A 20,791-nucleotide genomic window follows, 5' to 3' on the forward strand; every position below is an offset into this window, starting at 1 on the left:
GGGCAGCTGTGGCACAGTCCCTCCTGCCATCTGCTCACGAGACGATTGTTACGGCCTCCTAACTCAGCCTGCTGCCCCAGTGCCCTCCTCCCCACAACAAAGCAGCTCTTTACCTCCAGTGTGGCAGTAGGGACCCCCTGCCATTGTTCTCCTCCTCTCCGGAGGACAGACGCACTTATTACTTATAACTGAAGATCTTTCAGTTTAACCCAGATATGTGTTTGCAGGTATGTTAACTTCTCACACTCCATTCCCTAGACTGTCAGTTTTTTGGAAGAACATGAAGTTTGGAAATGTCAGAACATTTTAATGTGGGGTCGGTGTGTTTTCAGATTGCATCTGACTCTGTCGCCAAATGTCATCTTTCTACAAGCACTGGACTTTAAGGGGAGCGCATATGCCATGACTACAGCCAGCCACAGGCGTCCTGTGGTGCCGCATGGCTGCATGATTCCATTAGCCACAGTGCACCACGGGCAGCGCAAATTGAAGGAGGAAGTGTGAGCTTCATTGGATTAGGTGAGGGAACTGCAAGGTTATGGACTGGACTGTTAATATCGTTCTAACAAACACTGCAACTTGGGAAAACCAGACACAAAGCAAAATGGTTTTCATGGTTTTTTACTTTTTTCCCTTGGAAAATGTTGGCAAAATGGAAATTTACAAGAAAAGTCATTATGCCAAAACACACGTGTTCATCTTAAAATCATTTGTAATGAGAATTTATATCTAAATTCAGCTTGGAGATGCATCATAGCGTGCCTTGTGGCCTCTACTTCACTTACACTTAATTTGCTGCTGTTTTTGAGAGTGCAAGATGATTCCCGGTCCCCCAAACACTCTTGTGGTTTGATTTTTTTGTTTTCTCCTCTCTCTACTCAAGGTTCCCTGACTCCAGTGAGCACTGGAGTAGGGCCTCTGCTAGGTTAGGGTTAGGGTTAGTTAGGGTTAGGTTACTGTTAGTAATCCTCCAGGACTGCCTTTCCAATCCTCAAAAATTGCCATGAGCAACTTTGTCCACTTCAAATGTCTTCTCTATGCAGGCAACTCATTCCTAAGTCTCTTTCTTCCCTTCTACCTGTATTTTAACATCTTTTGTGGAAGATAAATCGCTTTCTCATCCTGAACTGCAGCATTGCCTCTGTGTTCTACCAGTATGAAGGGCATCCTTTTTCTCTTCATGGCTTTTGTCTTGTCCCCACACTTACACAACGATGTAACTGCCTGGAAATCAGCAGCATTTCTGTTTTGATCAAATCATTCATCCTGTCACTCAGACTTGTTCATGCTGGATTGAGCACACATAAAGCAGATTCCCCATCCGAGCTGCTTTCTGGGAGGCTGGATGGCACCAAGTAACCTGTGGTTCCTTCCATTCATCTGCAGTTAAACAGGGCTCTCAGTTTCTCAGACCCTTTGCTTACAGATTCTTTTCAGGCGTTCCTGTTGCAAGGACATGCGTACTGAACACCTGAGGAGTGAACATGCATGTACCTCTACAAGATGAGTTTTTTAACTTCTGTGATTAAGAGCAATATTCTGTCCCAGCGAGCTTGGCCTGTTAGGTACTTCCATCACAGTGCCTGATGTTTTTTCTTTTATTCTGCTGCTCCTTTTCCACACTAGCAGGATACTGGCATGGGAATCACTGCACGCAAAAAAAAAAAGTGATAGAAAAGTTGATGTTGTGAGTTGACTTGTCTGTCAGGGAAGAACTCAGTTGTTCCTGTCAGATGGCAATAATAAATCTACTTGCCTTAGATTTATTCACTCAGAATACTGTCAAGCAATTCTATCACATGATGCTGTGCTTATTTCAAGGTTCAGATGGTTTCTGGTAGAGGTGTTAAGACCACGAGGCATCCATTTCTCTGGCTGCAGAATTAGTCCTCAGCCAAGAAACTGGAGTTGTTTCATCCCTGCATATTCTGACGAACTCGCTCAGGTGAGCGCCAGGAAATAGCGAAAGCAGCTCCTCTCGGATGAGTGTTCTTTAACCCGTGGGTGGAGGGCTGAGTGAATTCCTCCCCCTGCTCCACGCTGGCCGCCGTGTGTCTTGCCTTCCCTCTCTCTCCTGCACTCTTACACATTCCCCCAGGGGCAAGGGTGTGGGTGACTGGAAATGTGGAAAGTCACCTGATAGGATGCTGCCCGACTCCCTCCTCTCTGCACAGCGAAAGCTCTCCTCGCCTGGTGACAGTGGAAGCAACTCTGCAAGGCTTTGCTCTGCTCAGCAGGCTGCAGAGTTTGCTGCTAATGCAAAACTGAAATCCATCTTTCTACCGCCTACTTACCGTCCAGCGGGCTTGTATGTCTTCTTGCCTTCCGTTTCTTTCCCCAAACCTCTCTTTTCAAAAGGAAGCTCTATTCTGCTGCTAGCAATGCATCTGGAGAGGTGGCTCTGTTGGTGTTGCCCCGCTTTCTGTGTGTGGGCATTCGTGTTCACATCCTTGATTAAAGGTAGGCTCTCTTTGATACTAGTCTCTAAAGTATTTTCTAGTCACTGTCTCTGCTTCTGTTTTCCTGGAATTAATTCAATGTAAAGCTTCTACCAGCTATTTCTAACCTGAAATCTCTTAACATTTCAACAGTATTTTAAGAGAGCTAAAGCAGTACTAGTTTTCACAAATGTGATTTTGGTTTCATAACTAATTGAGGAACTGTTTTCTAGCAAAGAATGAAAATGAAATAGGAGTTCTACTAATTTTGTTTGGTGCTTGAATTTTGCAATTGTTTAAATAATGCAGGCTAAAGATGTGCACGTTCAGTACTCACACCTTCAAAAGTGTGAACCCAATACATTTTTGTTCACTGTTGTTTGTGGTCTACCATTAAGTATGCTGGAATTATTTCTATGCACAAGTCTCACTGAGGTTATTTTAAGTCCCTACATCTTTTCTGAAAGTCCCACTTCTGCTGATGACCAAGACAAGTATGAATTACAGTGCTTGTGTTAGCAAGGCATAAGGCAGTCTTAAAGGAGCACCAATGGGATCAGAATCTGTAACTGAAGTATAAAAATGAAAGGCCTGCCTAAATACTTGTCTGTTCCTCTTACTTTATTTTAAAGCATGTGTCTGTTAAGAAGCTAGTATGAAAATTCCAAATGAAACATGTTTTTAGACTTACCAGCTTTAGTCAGGAGACTTTGGTAAGAAACTCATGTTCCCACAGTAGGGTACTTCTACTGACAGTCCGGTGGATGATGAGGAGGAAATCTGAAAAGTAAATTGCAATTTCCTTTTTGAATGGTGCAATACAAGCACCCAAACTTTGCAGACATTCATGTATCTTCTCTGAGTGATGCCGAAAGAATGAAACAAAACATCAAGCCATGGAAGCTTTACTAGAGGTTTCTTTCTGTACATGTAAGTCACCAGTAACCAACATTTCAGCTTTTAAGTGTGATAATCCCCTGAATGTGAGCATGTTGTAGCATAATAGAGGCAGAAACAGGGGAAGAGGATGGCCTAAGCGTAAAAACAGGGCTATATGCTGAGACTAAGCATCTCCCTGTAGGACATTTGTGCAACAACAGGCCCTTGTAAACTGCAAACTTATGTCCTGTGCTGTGCCAGAGACCACGCTGCCTGACACAAACCCCTCCTATGTTTAAAATTTTTGCAGTCATACAGGCTTGTCATGATTGCTGTCCTGAAGTGTTCTAGTACAGTCTGGGGCTAACACAAAAACCTATGACCATGTATCTGGAAAACTGATTTTTGTTCAGTTATATCAGTAATATCTTTGGCATCATTATATACCTTTGATAACACAGCTGTGCTCAATATGAGGAGTAAGTTCTAAATCATTGCCATATAAATTATTTTGAATTTATGTGCTGAATTATAGTAGTGCATTGAAACAGAAAAGTCATTCAAGAAAAGTGTTTTTCTGAGCTGATGTCGCCACAGTCCACATGATTTAATCTTTGCTTTTGAAATCAAAGTCTGTAGCCTTTAGCACTGTGAAAACAACTATTTCAAGTTTGGGCTGTATGTAACACATTAATTAATTCTTGACTCTGCAATGAGGCAGCTCAGAGCCTGGCATATACCTTAGTCCTGCTAAGTCATCTGCTCTGTCCTGCACTGTCTTGGGGGTTACAGCTATGATCTGCTTGTTCCCAAAGAATGGCTCTGTATTACAAAGATGCATGCTATTCTATAAGAAATGTTAATATTGCCACTTCTTTTTTCTCATGGAATTTAATAAATGAGGTTCCTTCAGAGCAAAAATTCTGCTATCCAGAGAGCTGAGGTAGCAAACATGAGGATAACATGTAGTCATAGTTTTTAAGACTAAGAGGCATCATTATAATGACCTGATCAGAGTCCCTGACATGGAGTTTTAGCCCGTAGTTGCAGACTCAAGCTTTTAATTTCTGAGTAAGTAGCTATGCTTTTCATAAACTCTCAGTTTTACCACAAAAACTCCCAAAGATGAAATCCACCATGTCTATGCATTTTCTACACACCACCTTATTCTACTGGTATCAGAGTGGGCCAAATGAAGGTCCATAGGCTAGGCCCCGCTTAGGAGACATTTCCGTTCAGGCCATTACCTTTGAGGAGACAGGGAGTAGTGGGCAAGGTCCTGCAGGAGAATGCTTTCAACTGACAGGATACTGGCGGCCCTCTTCTCTCTGTGCTCCCATGTCCTCATACATGGTCGCAAGCACAGGATCCAGAAACATAGCATGGACATAGTATGTTAGCCATCATACATCTGTCCCTCTTCCTTACCTCTGAGAAAGCTGGTCTTTATCTTTACCAACACAGATGCCAAAGCCTGTGAATCAGAGGAACGGTTATTTCACAAACTCTTCTCCCAGTACAACCAGTTCATCAGGCCAGTGGAAAATGTGTCTGATCCTGTCACAGTCTATTTTGAAGTGGCCATTACCCAGCTTACAAATGTGGTAAGACACTACAGACTACTGCTGGGGTTTGGGGATGGTTGCAAACTCACGCAAATTGCTAAAACAGCAGATGTAATTGTGATGGTTGCACCTACAGCATTCATAGCTGACGTTGTCATGTGTGCATATGTGTCCATGCTGAGACCTTTGCTGTTCTTTCTGCCAGCCGAGTTGCTCCAGTTGCTCAAACGAGCGATTCGAACTATACGGGTTCATTTGCTTACTCTGCAGCATCAAATCCCTCTGCTCCAGGCAGTGGCCTCTGGCACCCAGAGCAGCAGTACCAAATGTTCAGGTCTTCTCTCCACAGGGCTAGCCCACTCCAGAGACACCTGGTTGTGTGTCCACAGTCTGTAGCCTGTGTGTCCTGAGAGATAATTTTTTTTTCTTTTTTTTTTGCATGCTTTTTCAGTCTGTCTGTTTAAAAATAACATGAGAGACGTGCAGCCTGCAGAGTGGTGTTTTAAAGCATGGAGCTGGCGATGAATGTTGTATGTTCTGGGGTGCACTCTATGCACCCTATGAGGTGCACAGGGGTGAGGGTGTCTGAGGTGGCAGACAAGCTGGGCAGTGCAGAGGGACCGTGGAAGAAGCAAAACCTAATCTTAACCCTTGATGAAGTCTGCTCTGTGAAGCAAATAACTGCAGAACAGAGTCTGAGTTTTGATTCTGAGGTACCTAGTTGAATCCATAATGAAGTGACAGGCAAACAGTGAGGAGCAACATTCAACAGCAGCCAGGGAGCTAAGTTGTCTGAGAGCATAAATGAAGGCATTGTAAGTCCCCATGGTGAAAGCAGTTGTCAGCTTTTGGAGTTCCTTTGTCAAAGTATTTTGTTTCCATGTTACAGGTAGCTTGGCAGGTTTCAGCAGTTCTGTCTCACATTGCAGCCCCTCGTTCTAAGTGCTGTCTTTGGAGAAAAAAAGGAACATCATAAGTAAATCAGTTGGATTTTCTCAAGAAAGCGCCATGATTTTTACAAAAACTTAGATAGTTTAACCTACAGACAGGCACCCTGCAGGCCTTTCAAAATTATCGTTGTGCTTAATCTTCAGTACGCAATGTTGAAAATTTGCCTACATTTTCTACCTTTGGCTTGTAAACATCTTAAATTTTTTGAGTCCACATGCCTAAAAACTAAGAAATACTCAAAGCAATATTCTTGCAGATATTTTCAATATGAATGTCAGACGCATTCATAAATATATGTCTTTCCAAATACTTTTAGGTTGATGTCTCACCAGAACACTATCCAGTCTTTTGGTTTTGTGTCTCTCGCAGCACTTTCCTGATTCATTGCTGATGGACAACAACAATAATTGACTGTAAAAAGAAGGTCTCAGTACAACAGTGAAGTAATTTAGTGCTGGTTTAGTGCATCTGTTCTAGAGGTTTGCGTAGAAATGTGAGAACACTGTGGTACAGGTACATTTCCTTGAATCTTGACCAGTACTGTACTATGTAAACAGAGTTTTTTAAACACTGAATCCAACAAAACACATAGCCACCAGCAGAATTTTATTCGTCTGGTACTGGCCAGAGCAATTTTAAGTTTTGTGTTCTCTAGGTACTCAGGCCCCAGGCACAATAGTGCAGTTCTTTGTCTGTCTGATATTTGTGGGGCATATTTTTTCAGCAGAGCTTTAAAAATTTTTCAGTAGAGCTGCACATGACTGTGCACAATATGTAAGCTTCCTGAAAATATCCAGAAAAAAAATCTGTTATCAGTCAGTGTGGAATTCTAGTTTCCATTTTTATCAGAATAAATTCATGGCCATCTTAGGGTACTGTAACTGATTTATGGAGTGAAGATGTGCATGCCTGTGTTTCTTTCTAGGATGAAGTCAATCAGATTATGGAAACAAATTTGTGGCTAAGACACGTAAGTGACTGCGTTGCATTTCTCGTGCATTTTGTGTTGATCTGATGAAATCTGTGTTACCTTGTATGCTACATCTATAGAATAAGTGCTTGTTTTGTAACAAGGATTTTAAAGACTTGAATAAGGAGAAGCTATGTTAACCAAAGGTTACATTTGAAAAAGTAATCTCTTTAATTCTTATTCCCAAGAAGGTACATCTCCCATCTTTCCTGTGTGCTATATTCTCCTCCAACTTCATGATCACTGGTTTATCTGGTAAATCTAGCTGAATGTACCCATTAAAAAGTGATTAAATATGCAGCTGTGCAGTCCTAGGTCATCTCCATATTGAAGATTCCAACCAAAACATTTATCAGCAAAAGGAACGTACTTGATTTTAGCATTTATACATAAAGACCTTAGAGGACCTAAACAGCTGAGAAGAACAAGCCAAATTCCACCAAAACAAGCCTCCTTCAGGCACTGACTCTGGTCCACACAAAGCTTTCTGTAAAAGGTACTGTACTTATGACCAGGACTTTCAGGGCAGGCTGCGAGAGCATGGAGCATGGCCCCATGATAGGGCACTAGACAGTAATGCAAGAGAGCTGCTGGGCATCCCTCGCTGCCCCTGACTTGGTACTTCGCTGCCTCTGTGGAACCAGGCACTACCTGTCCCCTGGCAGCAACTGCCTGTTAGTGAGCACAGGTGCCCCCTCTCTCGGGAGGATGCTGGTCCTTTCATGCTGGCCTCCTTTAGCCTGCTGGGTGCACTCTCACGACAGCAGCAGCAAGGCCTGTAGCTCCTCTCTGCAGTGGGGAGGTGACCTTGCCCAGGTAAGGGTCTGTACTGATGCAGCAAGACAGAGCAGAGATCTCAGCATGTCAGCAATGGGTAACAATTGCCATCCCATCCACTCACAGAGGAGGGATTAGCAAATCAATGTGAGTAGTATTCATGTATGTCCAATGTTTCTCCAGGTCATGGCCTTGTCATCTTTCAGACCATTGTCCCCTTCTACACGTGCGGCACTTTCAGTCTTTATCATAGCCTGTCATTTTACAGGAATATCTGAGAAGTAGATATTTGCTGATAATACAAGGTCTTAAAATCCTTGTCCGTTCTTCTTTCAGATTTGGAGTGACTACAAATTGCGATGGGATCCCAGAGAATACGATGGCATTGAATTTGTTCGGGTACCAGCAGATAAAATTTGGAAACCAGATATTGTCTTGTATAATAAGTATGATGAACAATTTCCCATATTACCCTTTCTATCAAAAGTATCTTCTTGCAGCGTCCGTGAAAGACATTTTACTTTCATGGTAATTTTCTTTTCTTTGCTTCATTTGTCTTTCTAGTGCTGTGGGAGATTTTCAAGTTGAAGGCAAGACCAAAGCCCTGCTTCGCTATGATGGAATGATCACCTGGACCCCACCAGCTATTTTTAAAAGCTCCTGTCCTATGGATATTACCTTTTTCCCATTTGATCATCAGAACTGTTCACTGAAGTTTGGCTCATGGACCTATGACAAAGCCAAAATTGATCTTCTGATCATTGGATCCAAAGTAGATATGAATGACTTTTGGGAAAATAGTGAATGGGAAATAGTTGATGCTTCTGGCTACAAACATGACATCAAATATAACTGCTGTGAAGAGATCTACACAGACATAACATATTCTTTTTATATTCGAAGATTGCCAATGTTTTACACCATAAATCTGATCATTCCCTGTCTCTTTATCTCATTCCTGACTGTGTTAGTTTTTTACTTGCCATCTGACTGTGGTGAGAAAGTGACCCTTTGCATCTCTGTGCTGCTTTCTTTGACTGTATTTTTACTGGTGATCACAGAAACAATCCCATCCACCTCTTTAGTAATTCCCCTCGTAGGTGAATATTTACTCTTCACAATGGTATTTGTGACTCTGTCAATTGTCATCACGGTGTTTGTCCTGAATATACATTACAGGACTCCAACCACACACACAATGCCCAAATGGGTAAAAACCGTCTTTCTTAGCCTGCTCCCCAAAGTCCTGCTGATGCAGAGGCCATTAGAACAGCAGAAAAAAAACATCTCCAGAAAAAACAAGAAAGTATTAGGCAAGTCAAAGCACAGCAAACACAAGGATACCAAACTACCCAAGGAGCAGTGGTGCAGTCACTGTGATAAGGCAACTGAACTCACTACCATCAAAAGACGACGACTGAGCCATCAGTCACTGAAATGGATGGCAGAGCACATGGAGTACTCCCCAGAAGTGAAGGATGTCATTAGCAGCGTTCAGTTCATCGCAGAGAACATGAGGTCTCAAAATGAAACTAAAGAGGTAAGGGAGGTAACCACCTAGCTGGGCACGGGGCCACACTTCCACCACACCACAAGAAAACAGCAAGTGAAAACATGATCTAGGAGGGCAGCCCAGAGGAACTGGAGTTGTTGGGTCTAGAGAAGAAAATTTTGAGACCTGTGAATGCATCAAAGTTTCCTACAGAAAGGGATGAGTTATGATTATCCATTGGGGATGGAACAAGAAAGTAATCTCACCCGTTCTTCATCTATACCCAGTGGATAATTTTAAGCAGCAAGACAGTTTTAGATTAGACAGTTTTAGACATGAGGCTCAGCCTTCAAAGGAAAAGAAGAGGAGCATCAGCCTGTTGCAACCATGAGGAATGAACTTTGATCAGCAGTGGTTCAGGCAGAGTTGATCCTGCCGTGGGGCAGGGGATAGACTAGATGGGACCTTTCAAGGTCTCTTCCAACCCTACTTCTGTTGATCCTCAGAAGGAGCCCTCTTCCACTGCTCACCAACTGCTCAGCCCTGGTAAGCAGTGACATATCAACACTAAGTGTGCAATTTGCCAAGCAGGGTGCTTTGCTGTGTTAGTAATGGAACACACAAATTTGGGAACTGCTTTTTAAAGAACAGGCCTTGTCTAGCAGCTCAGTAGTTGATCTAGAGAAGAACTATTCTCAGCCAGTGATAAATCTGGCAAAGATATTCCTTTCAGAATGCTCTTGTCTGTACTTTGTTTCAGACTGGTGTGTTCTGATTTTTTTACAGTGATTTGACTAATTGTGGCTTCAGCAATACAGTATTTTCAGCCATGACAAACATATGTTGAAATAAAAGTTGAGTTTTGGTGGATGACAGCTGAATAAAAACAGACCACAGATTAAAAAAAGAGAGAGAAGAAGGTTTAAAAAAATAAGACTTGGCATTTGAATTAATGGATTTGTTTGCGTGAGGTTATAAACCTTTCGTCCTAACTGGGATTACTGTCATAGAAAATTATGCACACTGAAATTTAGAGAATTCTGGGGCCACATCCTCAGGTGTTAACACAAGGAATTAAAAGCAGCTGCCAGATGCCATTATCTGACATCCACACACACGTAGACCTCACAAAGAATAGGAATTCTCTGACACTTCAAGATGTTTTTTAAAAGTGTTTAGAACCCATTGCAACATTTATCTTTGATCTGTCATGAAATGTTTGCTTTTGGTTTTGAAGTTTTTTAGATGCTCTATGATGGCAAAATCCATTTCAAAATTAAATACTGCTGTATTTGTTTTGAAAAACACAAATACTTTGTGAGGGAAATACTGAAAGGTATTCTTTTTCCATCCAAATATTTTGTTGAAATCAGCACAAATTCATGCAACTTCTGTGCAACCCCAAAATTACTTTTTTTTTTTCTTTTTTATGTCCCACAGAAGAAGTTTCACCTGAAAACAAAGTTCATAACTTTCTGAATAAAGGGCTACAGTTAAGGCCTGGTGACTGAAGTCGTAGGATGAGCGGGTAATACATGCCAGCTCAAAGAAAAGACAGAAATCCATCAGCAGAGAGAAGGGTGGGCATTGAGCTGAGCCTTGCTTAGTACTTATGCCCTTGATGTTTTGCCAACATTTTAGCCCTGGTCTCACTGTCACACCAGCTGCATAAACTATATCGATTTACCATATTCAGCTGATTTCTCCAATGCACTTCAAAAAAGAAGAGGCTTTGCATGAAGCTTCCCGAATAACATGCCACCTTGATTATATAGCTCATGTTTAAGTCTCCCATTGCCAGTTTGCTGATTTGCATTTTGCAAATCTCTCCTGCCACGTGAAATTGTATTCTTAGTCTGGTGTGTTCGTCAGCAGCTCTGTGTTTTACCTTTCAAAACATAATAGGGATGGGAAACAGGATTTTTTTGGGGGAAAAATCCTCTCGTTGTGGAAAAAAAGGAGGTTTGTTCTCAGGCAAGCACTGAGGAAATGATTCTGCAGGCTGCTTCTGCTTCAGCCAGACATACTTAGCCATGTGGGTGATGATCATGCGCTAGTCCTGTATAAATAAAAGCCCTTTAAAAATTGTGGTAACATTTACAGCAGCTGGAGTTCTTGCTGCATTTTCTTTCACAAGAAGTACAGCAACAGCCTCTTGGAGGAAAACATCAAGAAATTGGGAAAACAAGTGCAAGATCCCTCAGCAGACAGCTCATAACCAGCCACTAGTTTTATAGGAGTGAATGTTTTTCTCATGCAATGGTCCTTGTATGTAGGTACAGTTTAAAGGCCAGCAATTTCATTGAATGTGGTTCTAAGGTGCATCACTCAGACATATGAAATCCACTCTGGTCTGCTTAGGACATCACACCATGGTTTGCTTAGTCAGGGCCCTTGCTTTGCTATAGTCCATGTGTCCTGCTGTTCAGTTTGCTGAAATCAGTGGCACTTGATTGGAGTGACAGTGTGGCAAACCAGGCCAGAATAGCAAACTGTCTCTTCTGTGGGCTGTCAGGATAAATCTTTTGACAGGGTCTAGTGATGTGCAGCGATGGTGATTCTGCCTGCTGTTACACTACCCGACTCTGCACTCACCACGTGACCGGGTCCCATTTGAATGTCAGCATCACAGCCATAGCTTGACAGCATGGAATATTCAGAAAAATTCAGCCGTCTAGGACAGTGTTGGATGTTGTCAGCCAAAAATGATAAATACTATGAGAAAAGCAGCCCCCTCTAAAGGCACTTGAAAACTGCAGCCACTACGAGCACGGCAAACAGCATTATTGACTGCATACGTGTTCTTCACATTCAAAAGCACAAGGGACATTTCTACTACATAATGTCAACTAGCAATTGCGTGTTACACTACATGTAGTTTATCCTTTTTTTTTTCTCTTGCAGGTGGAAGATGATTGGAAATATGTAGCTATGGTGATAGACAGAGTATTTCTCTGGGTATTTATAATCCTTTGTGTGTTTGGGACTGCAGGGCTCTTTATGCAGCCACTAATAGCAGATACATAACTCAGTCCACTGTTGCTATGCACTTTTGTTCTTGTTTCTTTTTTGGTTCAGAAGTGTCCCCTATATTTCTCCCTTACATAACCCCTCTGCTCATCAGCTCCTCAGCACCCAGCCACAGAGGACAGGAGAAGGAGAGGGAAGGGTTCTTTGGAACAACAAACAAGCCAAAGCAGAATGAGGAGAGGACTGAAAATGGGAGTGAGCATATGGTCTTTCTATGGCAGAACACCTGGGATTTTTAGAGTGCCTGCTTGTCTTTCCTTCAGTGAGATCTGCAGTAACAGTCATGCTGAGGATCACAGGAGCAGATTGTAATTATTGAGCTTTTCCCTTGGCTTCAGTGCAGGGGGCTATAGGACAGTTCAGGCAATTCTGAGTGCATTGCCCAAAAATAACTCTACCTGGCTTTGTTTTTCTCTCCCCATCATAACTTTTCCTCAGCTTTGAGTTAATTTCTGTTTCCTCTTTATTTCTCCCCTTGTATAACAACTGGTCTTTGGTATGGCACTTAGATGAGGTACCACAGTCCTACTGACTGGACCAATGCTCTTCATCGTGTTCTTGTGTCAGGGCAGCCAATAATCGAAATAAAAGTACAATCAAACCAATTCCTTGGCCCTGTAACCTTTTCAATACAATCTAAAATCTACAATTCCATCTTCTGCAATGAATGTACACCAATGAGGGTCCCAGATCAACAAAGCACATATCTACAGTTATGCTTGAAGTCAGACAGGTCTTAAGCACTTAATTGTAGTTGAAGACAAACCTGCTTAATATTTTGCACTGCATGTGGCCTCGCTGACATCATTTGAAGCATCCTAGAGTCACCGAAGAGAAATAACCTGGATACACTATGGAAAACCGGAAAAGACCTGAACTATCTGTGGTTAGCACGTAAGGCATTTGAAATCTACATGCTTCTAAGACCTTTAAAAACTAGTTCATCTGCCACTTAACTTCGAGTGTGATCAAAGTCCCCTTTACTTCCCGATACTGATTACCAAGACCTCAGTGAGCTCCAGCAGGATTTCCGAGCCACATTTCTCCATCAGGTTAACAGTGGTCCCAGTCCACTCTGAAAACTCTTCCTTGCTCAGGCTCGGGCATAAGCCCGACAGGAAAAGGTTTGTTCCTTGCGTAGCTACTCATTACAGACAGAATTGGCTTGACAGCATTGGATCGATCTGAGTTTTCCTGTGTTTTTAAAAAACCCAAGACTGACTTGGATTACACCCATCCCAGCAGGAAAAGGCTGGCTCTCACAAATCCTATGCAAAGCTGGGCACCTTGGTCCAAACAGCTCTGCAGCGATTTTCCATTTGCCGGTTCCTCATGGATCAGCACTGTGTGTGCAAAGCTGTAACTGTAGGGACACTTCCCGTGGGGCTGAGGTTGCTGCTATGTATCCAGGTTCCCAAGCCTAGTGTGCTTAATCCCGAAACACTTTGCAGATGTGCACCTGCTGTGGTTTCTGTACTTTGTGGACAGTTTACCCTCAGGTCCCTTGTCTGTTTAGATTCCTTCTGGTTTTGTGCTAAAGGATTCTTCTCTAAAAGGCACCATTCCAATTAAAGCCAATGGTTTCAAGAGTAAAAAGTTCTTCTCTCCTACAGGAGGCTCTAAATTTAACTGTAGAGTGTCAGTGCAGTGTTATCAGTGTCTGCTGTGTGTCAGTCTCTGCTTTGAACATCACCATCCTTGGAAAGTATGACTCCCTGTTTCTGAAGTCCCTGACTGGCCTTTTACTCTTCTCTAATGCTCCATAATAAAGAGAATAGGACTGAATGTCAGAGATAAAAGTGGAATGACAAGAATATAACTGACTGACTTACTTAATCCAGTAGTTGAAATATGTAAAGTCACGATTTTCTAAAAAAACCCCATGTTTTGTGTAATCTTCCTGAATGTTGCGTAATTATGTAGTGACTGACAGACAGATGTGTGAACAAGCATGGTTTATTTTGTCAGCCTGTCAATTAAAGATCACTCCTGGGATATCTTTCTTGAAGAATTTGTTGCGTTTTTTTTAAACTCCCTGCTGTTTAGAGATGCTACTAAATGACATTTGCTATGCTGGCTCTTTAATCAGAAAGCAGGGGAGGGGAAAGAATGGGAATTTGAAGAGGAGAGCTGCATTCTGAGCCCGAAAGATTCATTTCTATAAGGAAGTCCGCTGTTGCAGTCTATGGCCATAGAAACAATGAAAATACTGTGGCTCAAGGTGCACTGCATTGGTGTCTTAGGCCTGTCAGCTGCTACCCCACAGCCAGTAAGCTGACTGTAGCAAAATCCCTGGCTTTTTGTCAAAGCTTTCACAACTGTACAGCTCCTCATCTCCAGTTAGGAGGCCTTCGTGCCCCAGCACCAGCTCCCTGTCTTTGTCATTTACACTGCTACTTATCTCTCTGTCTTGCCTCTGGACCTCAAACACAAGGCCTGGACAGTTCAGCTCATCAGCTTTGTGTCCTAAGGAAGTAAGATACAAAGTCATGTTCCGATTCTTTCCGAGTGTACTTTTCCCATTCCTTCCCCCCACCCAGTAACTTTCGAATTCTTTTTTTTCCGCATTTTCAGCTGCGTCTGGCACATTTAAGACTGGGAGCCTCACATACTCCTGTCAGCTTTGTGAAACTGGTTGGGTGATTAGGGAGAGCGGGGCTGATGGGCACAATAAGCATCTCACCTTGGAAAAAGCGCAATAGGGTTCCACCTCTGAGCAGGTGTTGAAGAACCCCCACAAAAGTGACATTTTTGCTTGTCCCAACTCTTGTTGGTGGGACGTTCTAACTGAAATACCAAGAAAAATTTCACCCAGAGGAGGTCCCATCCCAGACACCGAGTTGGGTCACACACTGCGCACAGCCACAGAAGAAGTATCCATGTTCATTGCAGGGCACACGGAGTGGTGTGTCTGTTCTCACCCCATCAGCTCCAAAGCCACATCAGCAACGCCCCTGATTATATGTCCCAGTGATAAATGTAGCACTGGCAGCCAGAGATCTCCTTTCCTTGAGAGTAATGGCATCTATGAATTAATTTTAAAAGAACAGACAGCTCAACCAGTTCATTACGTTCTCTTCCCAAGGTAGACCATCTTTCCATTTTCCCCCCACTAAAAGGCCCAGAGGAGTTTGTCATATTTGTCTCTTAGTGAATGAATGATACACATGATCCTGCCAAGCAGTGCCAAGTGTGCATCCCTGGCAAACCAGTGCCCAGAAATCAGGGCAGCACATGTTAAGGCAGTAGTAGGGCAGAAGGTTTCTGGGTTTTATTTAAGATTTGAACTTTGCAATGTTATCATCCACAGGCAGAGCACATGGAGCAGAAGAGTCCATCAGAGGACTGTCTGCCCAAATGTCCTCCCTAGTTGTGTTTTTTAGTGGCCTACCAGGCTGTGGGACGTGTTGAATGCATTTGCGGGCCAGCGGCAGGGAAGCTCAGAAACAGTCAGCACAAGGAAATAAAGAGCAGGGAGGCTGCAGAGGTAGCAACCCCAAAGGCAACGCTAGGAAGACCAAGAGGCCAAGAGCCATACCTGTGCAGTGTTCATACATCTCCCACTCCAAGACCTGAGCCCTGCTGACTGTTACCAGCATAAGTCAGAAGCAGCAGCTTGGCATCAGACACAGCCACATGAGACACAGGCATGTGTAGCCTGCAGGCAGGCAACCAACATGTCACAAAGTGAGGACAGGACTATCTGCCAGCTGAGCACCTGAAGCACTTGCCCAGGAGAGGACTTCGTCATCTGTCATGGCTAACAGGCAGCCCTGGCAGCAGTGCTCAGAGGGAAAACGTATCACTCATTGTTTTCAAGAGTCTGTAAATGCTGAAAAGAAGAGCTTCTTGACTTAAACAATGCAAGAAGAGAGGAGCAGCTGGTAGAAAGTCAATGTGTAAGATTTTTATACCAGTGTCTTATGTTAAGACATCTGTCTGTATATGCTGAACTAAATGGGTCTGTTCTAGGTTCCTGCAATATAATAACCAGATCTGAATGCTTCCTCCTCAAACTCACACACAGATCTAAAAAGTTATGAGGACTTCCCAAGAATGTGAAAACCTCTCTGAACAGATTGGAGACAAGGCTTTTTAAATGGGCTACAATTTAGACTTTGTTGGCAAGAAAACAACAAGGTGCATATGAGCACTCTCACGCCAGGAATCACTTACTAAATACATCTTTATTAATAATGATTGCACAAGTGAACAGAACTTTCTGCAATGACACAACAAGATGGGATGATATTAACTCACAGAGGTCTGGTGTGTACACATAATCCAAGCGCAAGAATACCCCTGTGTATTTTTAACACCTCCTAACCTCCATCCCTAGGGAGAAAGCTTCAAGGATAGCTAAAGCTTTAACACCAGATTCACATTTAGGTTGTCGAAAATTGCAAATCCCTCGTGAGCCTTGAAAACCTCTGCAAGTTCTGAACGGGATTTTCTAAAAGGACTCTATGTTGGCAAAACACTGCCCCAGCAAAATTGGTGACAGCTTCATCTGTGTGTTTTCTATCAGGTGTCATTTACACTTTTAAGAACCATTTCTAGTCATGCAGAAGGATCCCATTTAAATGAATCAAAGGAATGAAATTCTGAATTGCCTGGGAAATATGAACAAGCCAGCACCCAAAGATGTATCTTCCCCGTAGCCAGCCCTCCCCACAACTCAGGAGAAACTCCACTTCTGCACCAACCACAAGTTTCATTTGCCAAAAACAATGTCTGCAGCTTCCCTCCAACAGAACTATTTAGAAAGATCACTGTTGCCTTATGGAGTAGCACAGCTACCTTTCTCCATGTGATATGCTTCAGGTGATCTTCCACTTCTAGGGTTGTGAACAAGCAGGTGCAGGAATCATAGTTTCTAAATGCAAAGCATGGGGAAAAAAATCGGTACTTGTTCGGCCTTTTGGTATATTACAGAGCAGCAAGCAAAATTTCAAATAATACTGAAAAGTTGGTAACACCTTGCAGCTTCCTGAGGGCCGAGAGGAGGGACGAAGTGTGCATGCCATAAAGGCTGGTAGCAGGTGGGCAAGAGGGGCAAGTTCTGCCACTGTTGAGCTGATCCTGAGCAAGGTGAGGCCATAGTGTCAGTGTTTCGAACACCCCATCTGAAAGGTATTTGTACTTTTTCTGATGCACATGCTGTGCCGTGGCCAGGTCTGGCACGTGCAAAGCGATCTGTACAGACTTTGTGGGTTTTGCTTGGAAGTGTAACTGAGTACTGATTTGTGTTCTTACTATAACTTCTTTTATCAAGCAGCACTTTAATTGACCAGTCTGCCTTTTAAGTATAATCACTGTTCCAGGAGTACTTTTTCCAATTTTAATTAGTACTCTTGGCTTTTATTGTAATGTAACCAAGCTAATAGTAAAATACCCAATTACTTATAACCCAGCTGTGCAACCCCAGTTCACTTTAGGACTCAGCTGCACACCAAGCCCTTCTCTGATCTCAGCCAAATCTGTAACTGGTAGAGTTGTATGAAAATAGAAAGCACTAGTCAATGCCTGCTGCTACCCATCACCTTCCCTTGTTCTTGCTGTTGCTTCCTATCCTGTACGACAGAGACCAAGCTTGAAGGCGTCACCATCCCTTGGCTTTGTACTTGTTGTATGCTACTGTGGGAGCATTTTCTACAAAGTGCTGTTCAGCCACATCCGTAATGCAGGGGTAAAGATGAGAACTGAACCTGTCACTGATACCACCAGAAATAACCACAGGAAGATCCGATCCAGGACTTGAGCTACGAATTTCCAGTCTTGGACAACCTGGGAAGGAGATAGGGAGAACAAACAGAAACAGTAATGAGCCCAGTACTTCATTGATACAGCTACATATATATTTCAGCTCCAAAAATCTGGGTTTTAAATTAGAATTTTGTGGTGTGCTGTATCCTAAAACTGACGTGGATCACCTTTTCAGCTCCCATAGCTGCAGGTCACTGAAAACACCAAAACGATTCCATAGTTTTACGCACATGGTAGTCAGACTTCTTTCAGCCTGTACAAAAGCCTTTAGCTAAGTGCATATGTGAAAGTTTACAGACTCGAGCTTGAAGATGGCTTTATAATGAACTGGGTTTCTTTTCACAGAACTGCATTTCCCTTGAAGTACTAGGACTTATCTCTAGCAAAGCACTTTGACGCAGATGTTTCTTCCAGGACGAGTGGTCCCATTTGCTTGTGTTTGCTTAAGTGCTCTGCTGGCTCAGATTGTCTGCACTCAGGAGGGGGATTTTGCATTGTGAGTACCAGCACAACCCTGCACACACAAAAGAGCTATTTATAAAAGCAATTCAAGGGACTTTTTTTTTTTATTATTATTATTATTTCACCTTCAAACAGAAGGCTTCAGTCATGGACACTGTATGCTCACATACTTTATGTTTGATTTACTGTTCATCTTTCTGCTGAATTCCTCCGCACAGTTCGAACAAAGCCTTGGCGTTTGCTGGGAGGGTGCTAGTGGAAGTTTTTCTCTTTTCCCTGTGTTGCTAGGTGCATTGCCCTGCTCTCCGACCCAATGAGATGCATTGCTTATGCACACAGTAATTTGCCACTTTAACAGCCAGGTGGATCGTTGGGAGGAGGAGAAAGGTGGTATTTAGGGACTAATCTGAAAATTGGTGAAAATCCAGAAAACCTCCACTCAAAACAGGGCAGCTACACTGTGTATAGCCGCTGGGAGGCCAGGACTGAGACCTAGCAACTGCTGCAGAGCCTGCCTATAGCTGTTGTGAAAGATACACTTTCAGAGCATGTGACAATTCAGAGGTTTTCCAGATTCATGTCTCTCCCCAGCTGAAGCAGGACAAAGTTACTCAAATAATCCCAAAACAGGACTTTCTCCAGGAGAGGCTGCTGTGGCCTCTTGCACCTGTGCAGAGCGGGGACTCTCAACAGCACAGTACAGTTCTCCTTGAAGAAATGCGTTTTCCCAGAAACCATATTCTTTATCAAGCAAGGGAAGCTCCCAGGACATGTCTGAGATGAGAGCAGGAGGAAGAGGCAGAGGGAAAAGCAGGCAGAAAAGGTAAGAGCTTGGAAGCCATTGCTGTCAAGGAAACTGTGATCCCTCCTTGCCCTCCCTTCACCTACCTGTCTGATGAAATGCTCCTTTTTAACATGCCTGGAAATGTACCGAATGGAGTCGGCTGCCTTTTCCAGAAAGGCAATGACAATTTTCTCTCCATCTTTTGCTTGCTTATGTTTCTGCTTCCCCAGGAACTTTGATTTCAAGGTAGTTTCCTTTTCTTCAGTGTCTGGGAAGGAGTAACGATCTACGTGGCCCTTCATGCAGAGCAGCCGAGGCAACTTCTGGAGGAAGAGCCTTTTAACCCAGGGAGCCATGGGGTGGTAAGTTGCTGAGGAGCGGTGGTGGACGTTGATAACAAACACCGTCACGATGATAGAGAGGGTCACAAAAATCATGATGAACAGCAGATACTCACCGATCAGAGGGATGACTTTGGAAGAAGAAGGGATTATTTCCTCAATCACTAAAAGGAAAACAGTGAGGGAGACTAGAACTGATGTAGACAATGAGAGCTTTTCTCCTTCATCTGAAGGGAGGTAAAACACCAGGACAGTTAGAAATGACAATTCCAGGCAAGGGATTATTAAGAAAAGAGTGTAAAACAGCGGAAGGCGTCTCAACACAAAGGAGTAAGTGACAAACGGGTAGGAGTACAGCCCATCCTTCCTGTTGCCTTTCATACCTTTGGCATTTAAGATCTCCCACTCCCCATTATCAAAGAAGTCTTTCCTGTCTACATTTTCATCCACTAAAATCAAGTCCACCATACTGCCATCATACGTCCACGACCCAAACTTCATGGAGCAGTTCTGCCTGTCAAAGGGGAAGAAGGTCACATCCATCGTGCAGGAGCTCTTATAACTGGCCGGTGGTGTCCAGGTCACCACTCCATTGTACTTCACTATGACTTTGGTCATCAGGGATCCTTCAAAACGTCCATCAGCACTGGGAGTTGGACAGAAAGAAACAGTACCAAGTTCAAGATTCCATTTTCCCCACAATTCCCACAATACCCTCACAACTCTGCTTTCTACCCATCACCTGGAGCACAAGAGAAGTCAACATTCATACTGCCTAAAGAAGCAGCCTTCTGACAGCACACACAAGCTTCACAGTGGCTGACATGCTGTGCCCAGGCTCTGGCCTAAGCCCAGACCAAGGAGCTATGCTACTCACTTTTCAAACAGAACAATGTCAGGAAGCCACAGGGTCTCTGATGGGACACGGATGGCAGTGATCCCACCATATTCTTCTGGATTCCAGGAGAGCTTGTGGTCGATCCATTCCTGTAACAAGCCAGCAGAGTCCTCTGCCCACTCATACACAACAACCTCATTCCCACCACCTTTCCCAGAGGAACTGCATCGAACAGCACAATGGGCAGAGCTTGGTGTAAGACTACTCAGCTGCAGAGAGTGTGCTAGGCAGGTATGGCTGGGAGATGTTAATTCCCACAAGCACTGCCCCTGTGGCCACAGGTGAACCCCATCAACCCAACCCTTTGCAGGCAACCTCAAGGCAGGCACTCCCAAAGAGCACTGTCTCTCACTTCACTCACCACCCTACCCAGCCCACCTGAGGGTAGTCCAGAAGGAAGGAGCCACTTCGCTTGGTTATGGCACCTCTTCTTCCTCT

The 20,791-nt window shown here is 43.4% G+C and overlaps 2 protein-coding genes across 2 annotated transcripts; one reads left to right on the top strand and one right to left on the bottom strand.

Annotated features, from left to right (window-relative positions):
* The first annotated feature begins 2,208 nt into the window (after positions 1 to 2,208).
* CHRNA6 (cholinergic receptor, nicotinic, alpha 6 (neuronal)) lies at positions 2,209 to 12,101 on the top strand. Its single transcript, XM_010294635.1, has 6 exons — positions 2,209 to 2,460; positions 4,782 to 4,921; positions 6,759 to 6,803; positions 7,917 to 8,026; positions 8,145 to 9,120; positions 11,977 to 12,101. The coding sequence occupies exons 1-6, from the start codon at positions 2,382 to 2,384 to the stop codon at positions 12,097 to 12,099; spliced, it is 1,473 nt and encodes a 490-aa protein (XP_010292937.1). The 5' UTR covers positions 2,209 to 2,381; the 3' UTR covers positions 12,100 to 12,101.
* A 5,254-nt stretch (positions 12,102 to 17,355) lies between these two features.
* On the bottom strand, positions 17,356 to 20,515 carry CHRNB3 (cholinergic receptor, nicotinic, beta 3 (neuronal); the record flags this gene model as incomplete). Its single annotated transcript, XM_010294637.1, has 3 exons — positions 17,356 to 17,889; positions 19,219 to 20,101; positions 20,333 to 20,515. Coding segments are annotated over 3 exons (1,201 nt in total), but the record flags the coding sequence as incomplete, so codon positions are not given.
* Positions 20,516 to 20,791: the final 276 nt, after the last annotated feature.

This window comes from Phaethon lepturus, unplaced genomic scaffold (assembly GCF_000687285.1).
Source record: "Phaethon lepturus isolate BGI_N335 unplaced genomic scaffold, ASM68728v1 scaffold49339, whole genome shotgun sequence".
In the NCBI taxonomy this organism is placed as follows: domain Eukaryota; kingdom Metazoa; phylum Chordata; class Aves; order Phaethontiformes; family Phaethontidae; genus Phaethon; species Phaethon lepturus.